This window comes from Nanorana parkeri, unplaced genomic scaffold, assembly GCF_000935625.1.
Source record: "Nanorana parkeri isolate BGI_ZX_2015 unplaced genomic scaffold, ASM93562v1 scaffold21, whole genome shotgun sequence".
Taxonomy (NCBI): Eukaryota; Metazoa; Chordata; class Amphibia; order Anura; family Dicroglossidae; genus Nanorana; species Nanorana parkeri.
Genome location: NW_017306289.1, coordinates 1,577,805 through 1,593,658, shown reverse-complemented (window position 1 = coordinate 1,593,658; position 15,854 = coordinate 1,577,805). Strand labels below are relative to the sequence as shown.

The 15,854-nt window shown below is 40.2% G+C and overlaps 1 protein-coding gene across 1 annotated transcript in view; it reads right to left on the bottom strand.

Annotated features, from left to right (window-relative positions):
* The window catches only part of VWA3B (von Willebrand factor A domain containing 3B), a 135,129-nt gene that overhangs the window by 51,741 nt on the left and 67,534 nt on the right, over positions 1–15,854 (bottom strand). The window contains exons 20-24 of the mRNA XM_018562814.1: positions 15,703–15,821; positions 12,623–12,673; positions 9,410–9,599; positions 4,379–4,499; positions 1,656–1,780 (exon numbers count right to left, since the gene is read on the bottom strand). Of these exons, the coding sequence (XP_018418316.1) occupies positions 1,656–1,780; positions 4,379–4,499; positions 9,410–9,599; positions 12,623–12,673; positions 15,703–15,821 (606 nt within the window). The remainder of the gene's footprint in view (positions 1–1,655; positions 1,781–4,378; positions 4,500–9,409; positions 9,600–12,622; positions 12,674–15,702; positions 15,822–15,854) is intronic.

Below are 15,854 nucleotides of genomic sequence, written 5' to 3'. Positions count from 1 at the left end.
ATATATAAGATATCACGATAGTGTATTATTTTGTTTAATCTGAGTAGTTGTAAATCATGCAAAAAAATAGCACATGTAATACTGCCAATATAATAACCAGCAGCCCTGATTTTAGTGTCTCTTGAAGTAGACAGCTTTAAAATGCATTTTGTGTAAGGTGCCAAGAGTCCACACCACAGTTCAGGTTTCAAACTGGCTGTAAGCAACATTAGTGCGCTACCAGCATAAAAAAACATAATCAGCATTTGTAGGTAATTTACAAAAAAAACATAGCACATAGAAAGAAATACTAGACTCTCAGGCTGTAACCATACATTAATTCTCTTTCTTGTGGGGAAATTTACAAAATTGTACAAATGGTAGTCCTTACTTTCTAAGCTGTGCTACACTGTGTCTCTCTGCAGAGAAACATGCTCCAATGCTCCTAAGATTTAGGGCGATATTCACAAAGCTGCCAAAGGCCAAGTGAATAACCGAGCCAAAGTGAACAGAGCCGAACGACGTTTAGCTATGCACTTCAGCTCATTACGGTTGATTTCAGCCGTACATCGGCTGCCTTCGGTCAGCCGAACATGCTCTGTATGTTCGGCTGAGCCGAAGTGCAGACGGAGTTTGACTCAGCCGATCTGCCAAATGGCAGTGAATGCTGAATAGTCAAATGCCTCCAAGCGGCATTCGGCTCGGCTAATCTGCTCGCTACCTCCGAGGTAGCGAGAATGGAAACAAATAAAAAAAATAGACAAAAAAAAAAAGTGTGTGGGGTTCCCCCCTAAAGTCATACCAGGCCCTTAAGGTCCGGTAGGAATTTTAAGGAGGAAAATAGACGTAGGGTCCCCCCTTAAATTCCCAACCAGACCCTTGATCCGAGCACAGGCCTGGCAGGAAATGAGGGGGGCGAGCAAGTGCCCCCCCCTCCTTGCCATACCAGGCCACATGCCCTCGGCATGGGGAGGGTGCTTTTCCAGGGTCGCCCCTAGGAAAGCACCTTGTCCCTGTGCCGATGGGGACAAGGGTCCATTCCCCTCAAACCCTGGGGCGTTGGTTGTGGGGGTGCGGGGTTCTGATCATGCAAAGATTTTCCAGCCGGCAACTTCCATCAGCTGATCGAGGAATGCTGGCTGAAAGGGAGCCGACAGCCCCACACATTGTACAAATTTCGGCGGGTACATTAAAAACCGACCGAAATTCGACCAGTGTATGGGCACCTTAACATTGTACCTGGAAAATAGTGTCCACCCAATATTATGTGTGTACCTGAAGCAAGCTGGGAAGTATAGTTTACCTGGCACTAACAACATACCCTAAATATATTTACTTGTATTTATACATAGATCATAATCTGGTCATGGGTCATAAAGTCTTTCCAGGACTGACACCGTGCCTGGAACCTAGTCCAAGAGAGAGTAGCCAAATCAAATTGTCTATTCCTAAAAGTGTATGCGGAAAATGCTGTCAGTCGGAAACTCTATTTTTCTACCTGAAAGAAACCACTAATGGTGTACTTGGAACATACTGTCTACTTAGTACTCATACTGTACCCTGTAAATACTATCTACATTGTAGTAATACTGTCCCTGATACATTTAACAGAAAAAAATCATATAATGTTAAAATAAAATATTTTTGAATAGATAAAAATGATAAAAAAATATAACCTTCAAAATCGGCCAGGGTATGGCTCCACCTGTTTGTAAAATAAATCTGATGGGAACAATTAGATTTTCTCCTTGCACGAAATCCACAAGGGCCCTTTTGGAATTAATACTTCTTAACACTGTGCCTGTAAAAATGACATACTTATTACACAAGAAGAAAATTGAAAAGAGCATGAAAAGGATCAACCATAAAAGTCAAATATAGTCAAAAAAGAGTCCCCCTCTGCTCTTCCCCTTTCACTTGATTAAAAATAAAAAGGAAAACAGGATTTCAAGGTGGCCAGTCATGTGGTGAAAAGTCTAGGCATGTTGTCATGTGATCTATGCTGAAAGGGGAAGATCAGCCAACATAAACATCTTCCTCTTAGCTGAGACCAAGTGACCAACCACTGTGTGATCTCAGCTAGCTGTCTCTTAGCCAGCCAGGTGGATTCCGACAATATTGTCTGGATCCTTCCAGACTTCAGCGCGGCTCTGCGTTGTCAGCGTGTAGTGGGCAGTAGCTCGCTAAATGCTGACTTTGGGTCACAGGGGTACATTAGTAAATATACTCCTGGGACCCAAAAGGGAAGTAAAGCCTTTACTTATCTTTAATGGTGAGCAGGGTAGCTTTGGTTCTCAATTGACTATAGTTTTACTACATCCTGCATATTTTTAAATTAAGATTGAAATTAGTGATTTACATGTGACTTGGCTTTGACATACACAGTACATAATTAAGTTTTATAGTGAATAAGACATGATATTCAGGTACATTATATAACCTGTGCAAAGTCAAACTTCAATATAACAACAAGTCATATATGTTATATATAAATCCTAACATTTAGTTGCCAAGAATATTTTTGTTGATGCAGCAGCATTTAGGTTAATTGAAATACAGTTTTTGATATTCTCAAATGGAACAATGCCTGCCTGACTGATGAGATTAATTGGTTTGCCAACCTAGAGAAAATGTGCTTGCTTGAAGCAGCCAATTATGTTAATGGTACACTCCAGTCAAACATGAAACAGTTATATTTAGTCTCACTCTATGGCCTTAGTCTATCTGCCTAGTGGCTCTAATTTTAATACTGGCATCTTCTGCACATGACTGACCCACTCCGCAAAACAGTGTCTGATTTGAACTTTATGCACTGCTGCCAATGCAGTAGGAAGAATGTTGTTCAAAATGTAACACTTAGATTTGTTACAACACAACTGTATATCTGCATGTAAATACATGCTCCCCCTGGTTTTTAGGGTAGTGAGTTCTGTTCATTTTTCCCTCTCAAAATAACTGTTGATCTTAACCGATGTTGTCTGCCTTTTTAGCTATCTTCTGTTAACATTCAAATCACCCTCGGACAGAAAGTGTGTTACTGCCATTATACCAAATGAAAAAAAAAAGAAAAAAGCCACAATCAAGCAAACTAATGCAGACACCTAATCCAAGGATGGGTAAACTGCATTAAATAAAATTCTGTTGGCTTGGTCTTGGCTTTGGATACACTTTAGAAGGCAGTGTGCTGGGGCTGAAAAGTTGTTAGGTTGAAAATAGCGGTGGTCAAATAGTTGTGAGGGTTGTGAAATTTTGGGGACAGTATGGTTGTAAATTGCAATGGACATTAGGAGCTGAAACTGTTGTGGTGGGTAAAGAGGAGTTTCGGGTTCAGAGCTCTATATTCTTTGCTGATCTCATAGTTTCAAGGTTCAGCAAAACTCCAAATTTTTTGCTAAAAGGTCGTGCCTGAACCTTAATGCACTTGTTTTTCCTTGTCTCTGGTCAGATGGGTCCCTGAGAGCCAATTTGGTAGAAAACTGGATTGTCAGTTCTAACTATAAAAGGTTGGGCTCACAGCAGCCATGTTGTTAGTGTGTGTTGGAGCTGGCAATGGAAAGCTGAAAGGAAAGGAGAGATACTTAACTATACAGTGCTATACTTTAGATTTCAGTGTGATGAGCTACATAGCTCACCACACTACATAGTTACATGTCCTAATTGTACTTCTTAGGGCTATTTTTTTTAACTGTATCAGCAGTAAGTGTGCTTGTTTGAGAGCCTTTGTGCCACCCCATTGCAGTTTTTTTTCTTCATTTGTCATTTATTAGGGTTTTTTCTTTCATGTAATTTCTTTATATTTTATTTTCTTCTAGGGTTTTTTTGCTACGGTTCTTATTTTATATGGTTAGACCTTCAGAGTTTATAGGGCCCTTTTTAAGTTTGGGTTGTGCAGCATACATTTATTGCTGAACAGCTGTAGGAGCTGCCCTTTGTACACAGCACGCCATCGCCGCACTGCTGTGCAGTAACTAGTGTGCACCAAAAGTACTGCACTTTCACCCCCCTATCACCATGGCTTCAGAGGCTAGGGATTCCATCCACCTTACAAAGAATATTCTGTCAGACTAATGCACAGAATACACAACCTCCCCACCCCCCCCGAAAAAAAAAGATCAAAAACATCACACAATTGTGAAAATTCCCATTCTACAGTATGACAGTGATGTCACTGGTTGCCAGGAGCTGGGCCGGATGCCGGCAAGATGTTGCAGAGATCCCCCCCCCCTCCTTAATGTGCTCCACCCCCTACCTCAGGAGGCGAAAATGCTAGGGACACCCCTGATAGTAGTAGTGACAGTTAAGCTGCAAAATGTATTTAGTTAATTAAAAACAATATATTATACATCTTGTTTATGAAATGTTCATTGTTGGGCTTTTTGATAGGTAGACTATTTAGTACCTGAATAGTAAAATCCATCAACCTCAGACCTTGCAATGACTTTTTGACCTCGCAGTGCATCTAGTCGTTGTCTTTTCACTTTTTTCTCAGTCTTTTGCTTTTCATGCTCTTCCTTACTGGACTGCAAAAATAACAGGAATACATTTTAAAATGAATGGACTGATCTGTATTCAGTGTTGTCAGCATGGGTTGTCAGCGCCTGGGGCAAGGCAAGTATTGTGCCCCCTACCCCCCATGTTACATGAACAGGAAGTAATGTGTATCTCTTCCTGTCCATTCATAACTGGGGGACATAGTAAGCTTGTACGCATCACTGTAGTGTTTTCTCAGTACACAGAAGGATCAGCCAATATTTAACATATTGGCTGATCCTCCACTCGGAATCTTGAAGCTGCGCCCACCACACACATTCTCTGCTCCCCATCCTGACAGCCCCATTCGGCATCCTGACTGCTCCCGTTACTGCTCTCTCCTCCCCACGGCTCTCCTCCACCTGTATCCACAGAGGCATCAGGGATCCGAGGGGACACAGACCACAGCATGCAGCCGGCTCCCAGCGGGGAGGAGAGAGCTGTAGAGCAGTGACAGATTCCAACCCGAGCCCAGGCCTCCCTGCTGACCTGATGGGGCCCAGTACAGGATGGCCGGCTCCCCGCAGCGCCCCTAAAAGATTGGTGCCCGGGGCAACCCCCCTCCTGTCCCCCCACACCCGTCTGTATAATAATCCTAGCCATTGTGTAAGTCACATAATTAAACACCACAGAAGGCTTTACATTTCACCTACATTTTAAAAAGGTTTATAACATTAAACATTGACAATTTTGTTAGGTACCGATTATCTGTGCACCTAGTTCCGTGATCTCTTGGCTCTCAGGGCATTAGCTATTAATTACCTTAAATGATGCCTCTTGATCTGATCATCTTCTTCTTTCCAGTAGTTTTCAGGAGTCCTGCAGGTCTCTGATCCAGCGCTGTCTCCTCTCTCTTCCTGGCACTTCCTGTCCCGCAGAGTCTGTGCGGGTGCACGCTGCCTGCATTGACTTACCTTGCGTCTCTCCCCGTCTCCCAGCCAAAGATCTGTACTGCGCATGTGCCTGCCCCAAGATCCTGCGGCTGCCCGAGAATCTTTAGATCTTTGCAATGTTTTTGCATATATCTACTGCTTGCTAACAATAGATATATGCAAAAAAGCGACAGTTTAATTATCCTTTAACTCTGTCCAGGAGCGGGGTGTTAAGATCAGTTCTCCTTTTAGTCAGTTCCGCAAGGGTACCACTATCCGTTAATGCCTTATGGTGTAATACTAGGGATTTAGGTTTGTCGCATAGCCCATCAATTTGCTTGGCTCTATATTGTTTACAATTTGTTCCCAGGTTTAATGAGTATACCCCTAATATAACACTTATGTGCCTTCCACAAAGCAATAGGATTCTGGCTCTGTCGGTCATTGTCAATAAAGAATTGATTGAGTTCATGCTTTATTTCTGCTGCTATAGCTACATCTTGCAAAAGGGATTTATTGAGTCTCCATTCAGTCTGTCAGCGGACATCATCATCTAGCATGATAAACAGATGCATGAGTGGGCTGTTGTACCTATTAATATTTTGGTTATGTAAGGGAGTATTGCCTGTTGTAGAAGCGAAAAATGTATTCTGCAGTACGTCAGGCGGGAGATGGAAAAGTAGGTGTCCCTATCCTGCGGGTGAATGAGGTACCGGGCATCAATTACTTGGAGGGCAAATAGATATCTTGATATGTTTCCTTTGTGATAGTACCACCAATATGAATTGCCTCGATATGTCCAATCTGAAGACACCTCTCCCCCTCTAAAGATACATATGCAGCAAAAAAGGGAATTGGGGTTTAGTGAGATGTCATAATCATTGCACAAGTAAAATCATAAATGCATTTATTGTTACATAGTTTTACATGATAGCAGTATAAAAAAATATTCACCACATCATAAAAACATGATTGCCCCCATATTACCTTTGTGAGTCTGTAAGATAGGATGATCCCTTTAAGGTGTCTAGCTGTGGGTCTAGGACTAGATTGAAATCACCTCCCAATATACAGATGAACTCAACAAACTCTGCTAACCACATTAGACACATTTCTAGTCAATCTGACCTGTGTTAGGGGTGTATATAGTGGCTAGAGTGACTGTGTGGCCCTGTAGTACCCCTTACACAAAAAAGCATCCTACCACTGTTGTCCATATATTGTGCTGTGCATTTCCAAGGCAGCTCCTTGGCCAGGAGAATACTAACTCCTTTAGACTTGGAGTCTGTAGACGGGCCATGGTAAACCATGGCATATTGGTGGTTACCTAATTTAGAGATGCTATTCTCTCTGAAGTGTATTTCCTGGATAAATGCTATGTGTGAGCGTATTCTCCAGAGATCTCCCAGGAGGTAAGATTGTTTCTTAAGGATGTTCAGGCCCACTGTAAGTTTTTATTTTCTTTTAATGACCTTAAACCTAATGTTCAATCCCCTCTGTGATATTTTCAAGGTACATTTCACCAAAAATAGTGCATTCATCTATACAAACAAAGCAGCAGTTATTTAGAGTCACTGAGAACACAGAATGCGAATGATAGTCATTTATCATATACAGTAGTAGGACAATGAGGAATGACCTTGAAATATGCCTGTAGGAATGACTGAAGTTACTGTCATCTGTACTTTGTAAGAAACAATAGAAAGCATTATTAAAGTAATACAATGGATTCATGTTTTTTTTTCCTTTTAGAAAAGTAGGAAGCTTCTTAAAAGGTAAATTATGTAACAATTTCTCAAAGAGCTAAAAGTGCAACAACTGCAATAATATTTTGACAATATCCTAACAAATCTGCATTCAGGGCTTGTTCACACGCTCTCCAGTGTGTTGCAGCATGGTTAGTGGCCATACTGCATTGTATAATTAATGCCTCCTGCGCTCTGGGACGGGAGGGGGCTTAGTGGTACCATTCAAGTCAATGGCACCGCAGTCACGCCTCCCCCCCGCAGTGCGACCACCCGCACCAGAAGGAGTGGCACAGCAGTTTTGCATGCACTATTTTTTGCAATCGCACCACAGGCATTGCTGTGCCGTGTGTTCTGGTACGGGCAATTGCACTGCGGGGCGGGAGGCGTGTTTGCGGTGAGATTGACTTAAATGGCACCACCACGCCCGTCAAGCTCCAGAACACAGGAAGGCATCCAGTGCCTTCTGGCCACTAACCATGCTGAAACGCACTGGATGTGGTGTGAACTGGCCCTCAAATGGAATGCACCAATTTTTTATATAGTTGCCAAAGGATTGGTAAGTAGCTTTAAATCTGATTCAGTTAATGAAAAGCAGTGACTATCATCTGATCTGGCCAATAATGACAGCAGCAGATGACAATTTCCATTTTTCTAGATAATAGCAGACTGCCTTAGCCAATATTAGAGGGAACAGTGATTAGCCATATCAGACTCAGTAAGTCGTTATTGTTTGCTCTGGGGTTGAGGGTATTTCCTTTCTCTCCACCTTCTGTCATCTACAGTTATAAACAAGTAACCTTGGTTCATCTCAATCTGCATGTGTCCTCATAACCACTTGCTTACTTATATCTACTGCTTACCTTACAAGACATGTGCACTTGATATTATGTTACACGCAGTGGCGACTCTAGGAACAATATGTAGGGGGGGCACATAAGATACAACAGTCAAATCTGGGGGGGCACTAATAATTTTCATTGCATGCCGCAACCGCTGGGCACCGATGAGCTGATTTAATTGCGGATGGCATTGGCACCCCGCGGTTGTGACATGTAGTCCAACGCCGCCCACAATCCTGCATACCGCAACGGCCGGGCGCCGATGCCATCCGCAATTTAATCAGCTCTCGGCGTCCGGCAGTTGTGGAATACAGCATAGGCTGACTATACACAGTAGATGGTAACTTTTAGGGTTATGGTAATTGCCAAGGCTTAAATTTAGGAGTTACGTTAGGTGCTATGGTGAGGAAAACGTTTTAGAGTTTGGTTTCTTTTTAAAGGGTAAGGGTAAGGGTTTAAGCAGAGGAAGGGTTAAAGTGCTATTAAAGTCAAAATGTTAATAAAGCTATTTGAAACCTTGATTAAATCACTTAGAAATTGATACGTTTCCTTGATGTTTAAAAGTGTTAGTTTCCTGCAGAATCAGCTGGTCCCCTGAGCACTGGTCCTAATATCCTGTTTTAGGGTGGCTCCTTTCCCTTGCAGGGTCCTATGGAGCCGCCCTTGTGTGTACTAGTAAGTTGTGTGTGTCTCCACAAGCACACATGCATGAAAAGACAAGCCATTTCCCTTGTGATCTTGTACTGGAAAGCAAGATCACAAAAGTGGAGCTGAAGCAGTTGGATTCAGCTGTTTGGAAACATGATGTAAGTGCTTAGACAAAATGTAAAGAAATATATTGCTTGATAATGGATTTTTGAACTGGATTCCTTTTGGGGAAAAATTATGGAGAGTTTAATACTATTTTAGAGAAGAACTCCAGGATAGTTTTCATTAATCCTTGCAGTGGGGTTCGTTTTTGTCTGTGAGTAAAATAAGAAACATATACTCACCCGAAGCTCCAAGTCAGCCAGCTATCACAGCGCTCCCTTCAGCCTGTCTTCCCCTCCCTGCAGCACTGGAATCTTCCTCAGCTCACTGTGTATAGATGTGAGGATTTAAGGGACCTCAGACCGCTGCTGAGGAGAGGAAGAGACGTTGGAAGGACAGTTCTAAGAAGTTGGCTCAGAGCTTCGGGTGAGTATAACCATTTTTTTTTTTACCTAGACACAAACAAGCTCTTAACCCTTGCAGTGCAGTGGTAGCCCCATTGCAAGGGTTAATAAAAAAAATTCCTTGAGTTCTGTTTTAAGTGATAGGATCAGCAAGCCCATTAGGATCAAGTTAAAGGTTGGCTATATTTGAGAACAGTGTATATGTACTTGTTGATGTAATAATTTCATGTTTGCAATGTTTCTGTTCGTTTTCTTATTATGTACTTTCTATAGAGTTGTTATCTTACCTGTTCCTTTGAGTTATTCTTGCTAGCCTCTTGCAGATCTGTTGCTTGCTGAAGATACGTTTTCCCAGTCACAATTTCATCTTCCAGCAGCATAACGTCTTCAGCAGAGACAGGCCACCCAAGCCTATCTAGAGCCTGTAGCAGAGCCTCTTTATTTTCCAAGTATGATACTGGTACATCGCTGTCAAATCTAGAACAAAGATGAAACTTGTACACATTTTTGTACTCAAAAATTAGGGTACAAAGTTTACTATCCTCCATGAAAATAGTTTATATTATTAATTCTAAATGACTAGATTGACTATGCTTGCTTTTACGTTGTTCTTCACATGATTTTGCACCATAGTCCAAAAATGAACAGGTAGATCAATCTGCTTAATAAACTATATGTTGATTAGATTAAGAAACTATATGTCGATGTGTGTTTATAACATAATGAAATGGACTTCAGGTATGTGGCCTAATTGAAATAAGTTCATAACCTTTTATCATACTGTTTATTATACATGCGTCAAACTTTCCTGACTCGCCCCACTAATATCTGACTTTTAAAAAAAAGCTGCCATCACATGCCATAGGTCACTGGTCACTGGTCACTGGTCAGTCCAATAGATGTTAAATTGTGTCCATAAGTAACATGAAGAGAGCAGCCGGAGATGACCGGAGATTTACACTTGCACCATAAGCAATCATGCAGGAGTAACATAAGAAACACTTGACCATCAACCTTAAGTATCATGTGTCTTGGACAAAGAAGCAAAACAAAAGAGTTATAATTTACATTGACTAAGCCTTTAAAAGGTTATTTAAGATAAATTACATTGTGATTACTGTATATGATCTCTATGTCATAAATGGTCTGATATCTCCCTGCAAATGGTGTATGGGAAGATATCTGTCCTTTCATGACTACAACAAGTACAGCAGCCAGGCATTTCTGTGACCACGGTTTGCATTTTTAACCTGCTGTCATGGGACAGGGTGGCAGGGGAAGCAGGCTGGACTGTCACCTCACCCACCAGACCAGGGAGGAGGAGAGCCCATGCTGGAGATGACAGCCAGGGACTCAGAGAACCACGGATGGTGCAGTGTACTGGGCAGAGTGGGCTGAGCTGCCAGAGAGATGAGGGGACTGTGTAGTGATCATGAGCGCTGTGCTGTTATACAGAGCAGGAGAGAACTGTACTGTATGACAGAGCAGGAGAAAGTCTTGCAGGCTGACAACCTGAGGGAGACTGTGTAATGAGGTTGCCAAGAGTACTGCTGTGCGCTAAGCCGAGGAGAACTACAAGGTTGGTGGATTAAGCTGTATCATGCTGTGCTGTGACCAGTGAATCCACGTGGGTGTGAGTCATGGATGCAGGCATGAAAGGGTATGACCTCTCGCCAGGTCTCCCAAGGAAAGGACTGCTGAGACCTGAGGCCACCTAAACAGCATTAGTGGTGAGATGCCTTTTCGTCAACGTTATTTGTGGAAATCTCACTTGCTGGTTGCCTTGAGACTTTTCTGCCATATAAGAATCCAGCCTGAACACTTTGGGGAGTTTCCTTGTGAATTACAAATAGTCTTCATTTGAGAGTGAGTGCTCGAGCAAGAGTTATGGGCCCCATCGACAGCAGACTGTATATCGATTCTCCAACTGGCCAGTGGTGTAGGTAGGGACCAAGTAATATAGGATAGCCCATCTTGCTATTGGAATTCTTTGTTTATGTGGGAATTTTGCATTGCTACTGTCACTGCTGTTAAATTAACACAATTGTTCATTTGTCTAGCCTACTGCGTTAAAGCCAGTTTAAGAGAACAAATATCAATTGTGTTTTCGAGCATTTATATTTATTTTGGTATACTTTAATGTGCCAACTACACTGAGATAAAATATGTGTTAACATTTTTTAACTTACAGGGCCTTCTTACTCTTCTACATAAAATCCATTTAAGGCTACTGGCGTGTCCATGTGTTTTGGGTCCAGTTAGGGAGGGTCACCACTGGGAAGGGCTGGAGAACCCAACAGCTCAGCAGGTCCCTAGGAAATTATGGCTTCACATGCATCTTCATCGCCTTCCAATAATGCTAAACTAGGCAAGATGGCATATGGATAATATGAAATCTGGATAATGCAAAAGTTAACATAGATTTGTAAGTGTGCATGCACGCATGTACAACTTTTCACTTGCAATTTTAAAGTGTTTGCATTAAAAAATATACTTTGTGCCAGATGGTGACAGACTATGGGCTAAAATGTTTAACTTGTTGTGCACCCTTTTCCACACAAAAATTGTCAAAGACCCCTGGTTCACGCCCCTACATCTTAAACCCCCAAACCTTACAAAGACTCAGCACAAATTGGCAGTTTTTGTTCTCCTGGCTGCTAAACAAGCAATGGCACCAAGGTTTGGGACCCTTGGATAACATATGCCCACCCTGATATTCCTTCTGACAGTATAACAACCCTTTGATTGACCTGTTCTCGCCTGGGTGGTCCTGACGCTACCAGGCCTTTACTCTTGCCCTTTCTCTTTTTTTCTCCTATTCTCTTACTTCTCTGACTTTCCCTCATTCTCAACTTTCATCGTGTCGAGTCAGTGGATTGCGTTGGGAAACGTAATATGCTAATCTAATAAAGCCTTCTGTACTTGACTAATATTTTTCTATGCGATTCTTGTGCTGTTTGCATACTAAATTGTACGTTTTACTATTACTGTTAACATTTTATAAAAACTTTTGAAAGAAAAAAAATATATTCTTTAGTTCTGCTTTAAGCAGAGTAAGTGATTACAATGAAATCCAGAGGTTCCTTTAGGGGTAATCTACAAACTCCCAGTGGAAAAACAAGCATGTAAAAAAGTGGAGGTCATGAGGCCAGATTCTGCTAAGCTATGTTGTATACTCTTTATTTTATACCTTTTTTGTAGTGTACCTTGAACATTTGGTTGTATATTGCAAATTAAACTTGTCTTGTTTTATAAAACTTTAAATACAAAATTAATACAAAAAAATCCTGAAGTTAAACATTGCAGAAATAACTGTCCAAACATTTGCTGAATTAAAAAAATTACCCTTAATGTTATTAATTAATGTAATGTATATTAATAACATATTAATGTATATTGCTTCCTCTGTCCTATGAACTAGAAAAAGTATTCAATATTTTTAAAGTAGTAAGAAGAAAGGATACCTTTACAAATGACATTAACATTATAGTACCACTTACTTATCTCTTGCTATCTGCGATAGAGCTCTCCACACGATTAAATTTAGACGCCTGGTAATAGATACAAGAGATGGTTTGAGCAAACTCAAATTGATTAACACATTATTATTGAACAAAATGGGTTATACAAAGATGTAGACACTGATGTCAAAGCATTTCAACTCTTCCACATTCATAAAAGCTTGGGAATATAAAGTCCAAACATCTTTCATAGAATCTCAATCTGAAAGATTTTTCTCCTGTCACAGAAACTTTTAACAGAAGAATAAGAAAAGAATCTGTCTCTGAAATATATTCTCATCGGTAAAAAAATAAAAATCTTTTGTTTTCATTCCACTTAGATATGTGTGCAGATAGGGACTGTAAAGAGACACTTTATACCATACTGTATATGTAAACAATACTACAAGATGAAACCGCACTAGACTGGCTTTTCATAAGCATATTTTGGAAAGACCTAGTTCAACACTTCTGGATGATCTGACACTACATTTATTAGACCACAATACCAATGCTAATAAAACCTGTAAAAATTCCTGTTGATTTTTATACTCAATAAACCAAAGCAATTGTGTTATCACAGTAAAAATTAAAGAATGGCTTTCACATCTATAATATAAATCTATGACATTAGAAAATGATGACATTAGATTTTTTTTCCAGGAGCTTAGATTTTAACAATTTATGGCTACAGGATAAGTTTGGCTAAATTTTAAACCGTCATAGTCTCACTGGTCCATCACTACTCCAACAACTACTCATTTTGCTTTCTACTATCTGTGGTTCCCAATCAGGGACATATTCAAATATATATGTGTTATATGTAACCTCCAAGGAGTCAGTATTCAGATTTGGTCTCCTACTCTCCACTCTAGCCACCATTTCAGTCCCTGGCTGGCATTCTATGATAGTCCCATATTTTATATGTCCAACCTTCCTTTTTTGTTGTTGTTGTCCCTTATCACTATCCCTATCTTTTCTTCAAAAAAATTCCACTCTCTTTTTGTTTACCTATGCTGTTCCATGTCTTATTTCAAAACTTAGTATGAATCATTAGTATTAGTGAACAGCCCAAAAGAGCTTCATGTCTTCACAGCAATCATCCAAATAGAGACCTTATTTCTTTTCACGATATTCTGCTCATCACATTACTCCAATTTCTTCTTAAATCTACAAGGTCATTTTATAATGTTTATATTATTATCATACACGGTTTTCATTTTACATACTCACTTGTTCTGCATTATACATATTTGTTAAATAGTTAATAAAATAATACAGTTCCAAGAATCCAATATGATTTGTATTCCATTTGCACCACTTCATCATCTCATATTGTAGCCATGAAATTATCATCTACATAAAGAGATGAGAAAAGCACATCTCCCATCAGCCCTGTTATTATTTTAGGGTCACATGGGAAAGGCTTTTGGAAATCACTAACATTTTACAGCAGTTTGCACAGTCCAATCTAAAGCTCTCTGGATGTGATATAAGCTCCACTTCTGATACGATTTCATTAACATAATTACACAAAATGTCTGCTACGTGGATCCTAAAAAAAGTAACTATCTTCTGCTGAAAGAGTCACTTGGGACTTTCTGGAATGTCGTTTAAAGTACGTTAGGGATGCATAAAAGCCTCTTAAGAACAGCTTGCAGGCTACATTATCTTACCACTTTTTTCTAAATGCGATTTTCTGTTCTTCCTAGGGCAGATTGGTATACTATGGTATCAAAACTATTAGATTTAGGCCATCATCCCCATAAAAACATACAATATTGATTCATTTTATTAAAAATTGCTGTTCTTCCATTGCAAAGTTAACTTATAATGACTACTTGGCCCCCCACCCTACTTGTATGAATTTCCTGTTGATTGGTTGCTTGGATTTTTATTGGCTGACATGTTCACTTTATTTTTTCCTTGTATCATTATATAAAATAAAACTATTAAAATGTAAAAGTACAACATTTACAAATATAGCAAGGATAGTTTGTATGTATTTCCGTTTTCTCAGCTAGATTAAAGCTAAATTCTGGGCACACAAACTTTCCTTTAAATATATTTCTCAATAGCCATACAGGATATAAATCTACTTTGTGTGCACCAAATGCCTTTGCAAGCCCAGTTATTAACTTGTTAAAAGTAACAGTGACATAATGACTAAGCTGCAGTAGAATGGTGAGAGTGACTCGGCAGGCCCACCCAGTACAGACTGCCTGCAAAAAACTGAAAAACCAAGGGTCGGATACAAGACCTGTCACCCTTTACAGGGAGAGAGCAGCAGTGACTGGTCTAAATACAGGCACATAAGCAAAATTTCACACTGGATTACTTTGCACTTAACTTAGTGAATGAGTGAAGCTCTGATGATTTCCACCATCCAAACATCTGCAAGTCAAAACTACTGTATTTTTATTATCCTTGTTCATGATTGGGTATTCTTTGAAAAATTAGTTTTCACCACTTTCACTAAGCTAAGTCAAAATTCCCTTGCAAGTGCAAATTCACCTGAAAAGTGATCAGCCTATTTGCCTTCAGTAAATCAACCTCATAGCATTAACTAGGTATGCAAAGCTGATGTCTTTCTTGTTCTCAGTCCTGGTCCGTAGACATGTTGCTGTCTACACTATGCAATAATATTGTGCAAAGTGCAGCTATTCATAAAAGCCAAGGACATTTCAGTTTACTTTTGTCAGATCACAGAAAATGTCATTCTAATTGTTTGCAATGTATTAGTGCACTTTGCACATTCATCTTAAGGTGCCCATACACCTTACAATTATCTGCAGATTTTCTGTGGTCAGATGGAAAAAGTGCAACAGATTGGCCCAGGTGGAGATTACTCCATCCACACAGTTAAGTGTAGATGGAGGAATCTGTTGCACCTTTTCCATCTGACCATAGAAAATCTGCAGATAATTGTAAGGTGTATGGCCAGCTTTAGCCTCATTATACAAGTCTGCTATACTGTGTTTGACTTCTGAGGACAGGAGCCAGAAAGAAATTGTGTAAATGAATCCCAGTTGTTGTGCTGCATTGTCTAGTAAAGAGCATACTTAGGATGCAAAATGTACCTTTCATATGACTTAATTGCCTGCTCAAGCTTCTCCTTGTAGTCTGCGAGATTCACAGCTTGGGGATTAATTAATGTGATAAGTTTCCTGTTTCCACTTACGTGAGCCAAGGGGAACACCTGAAACAATTAACATATATTAACATTTGCAAA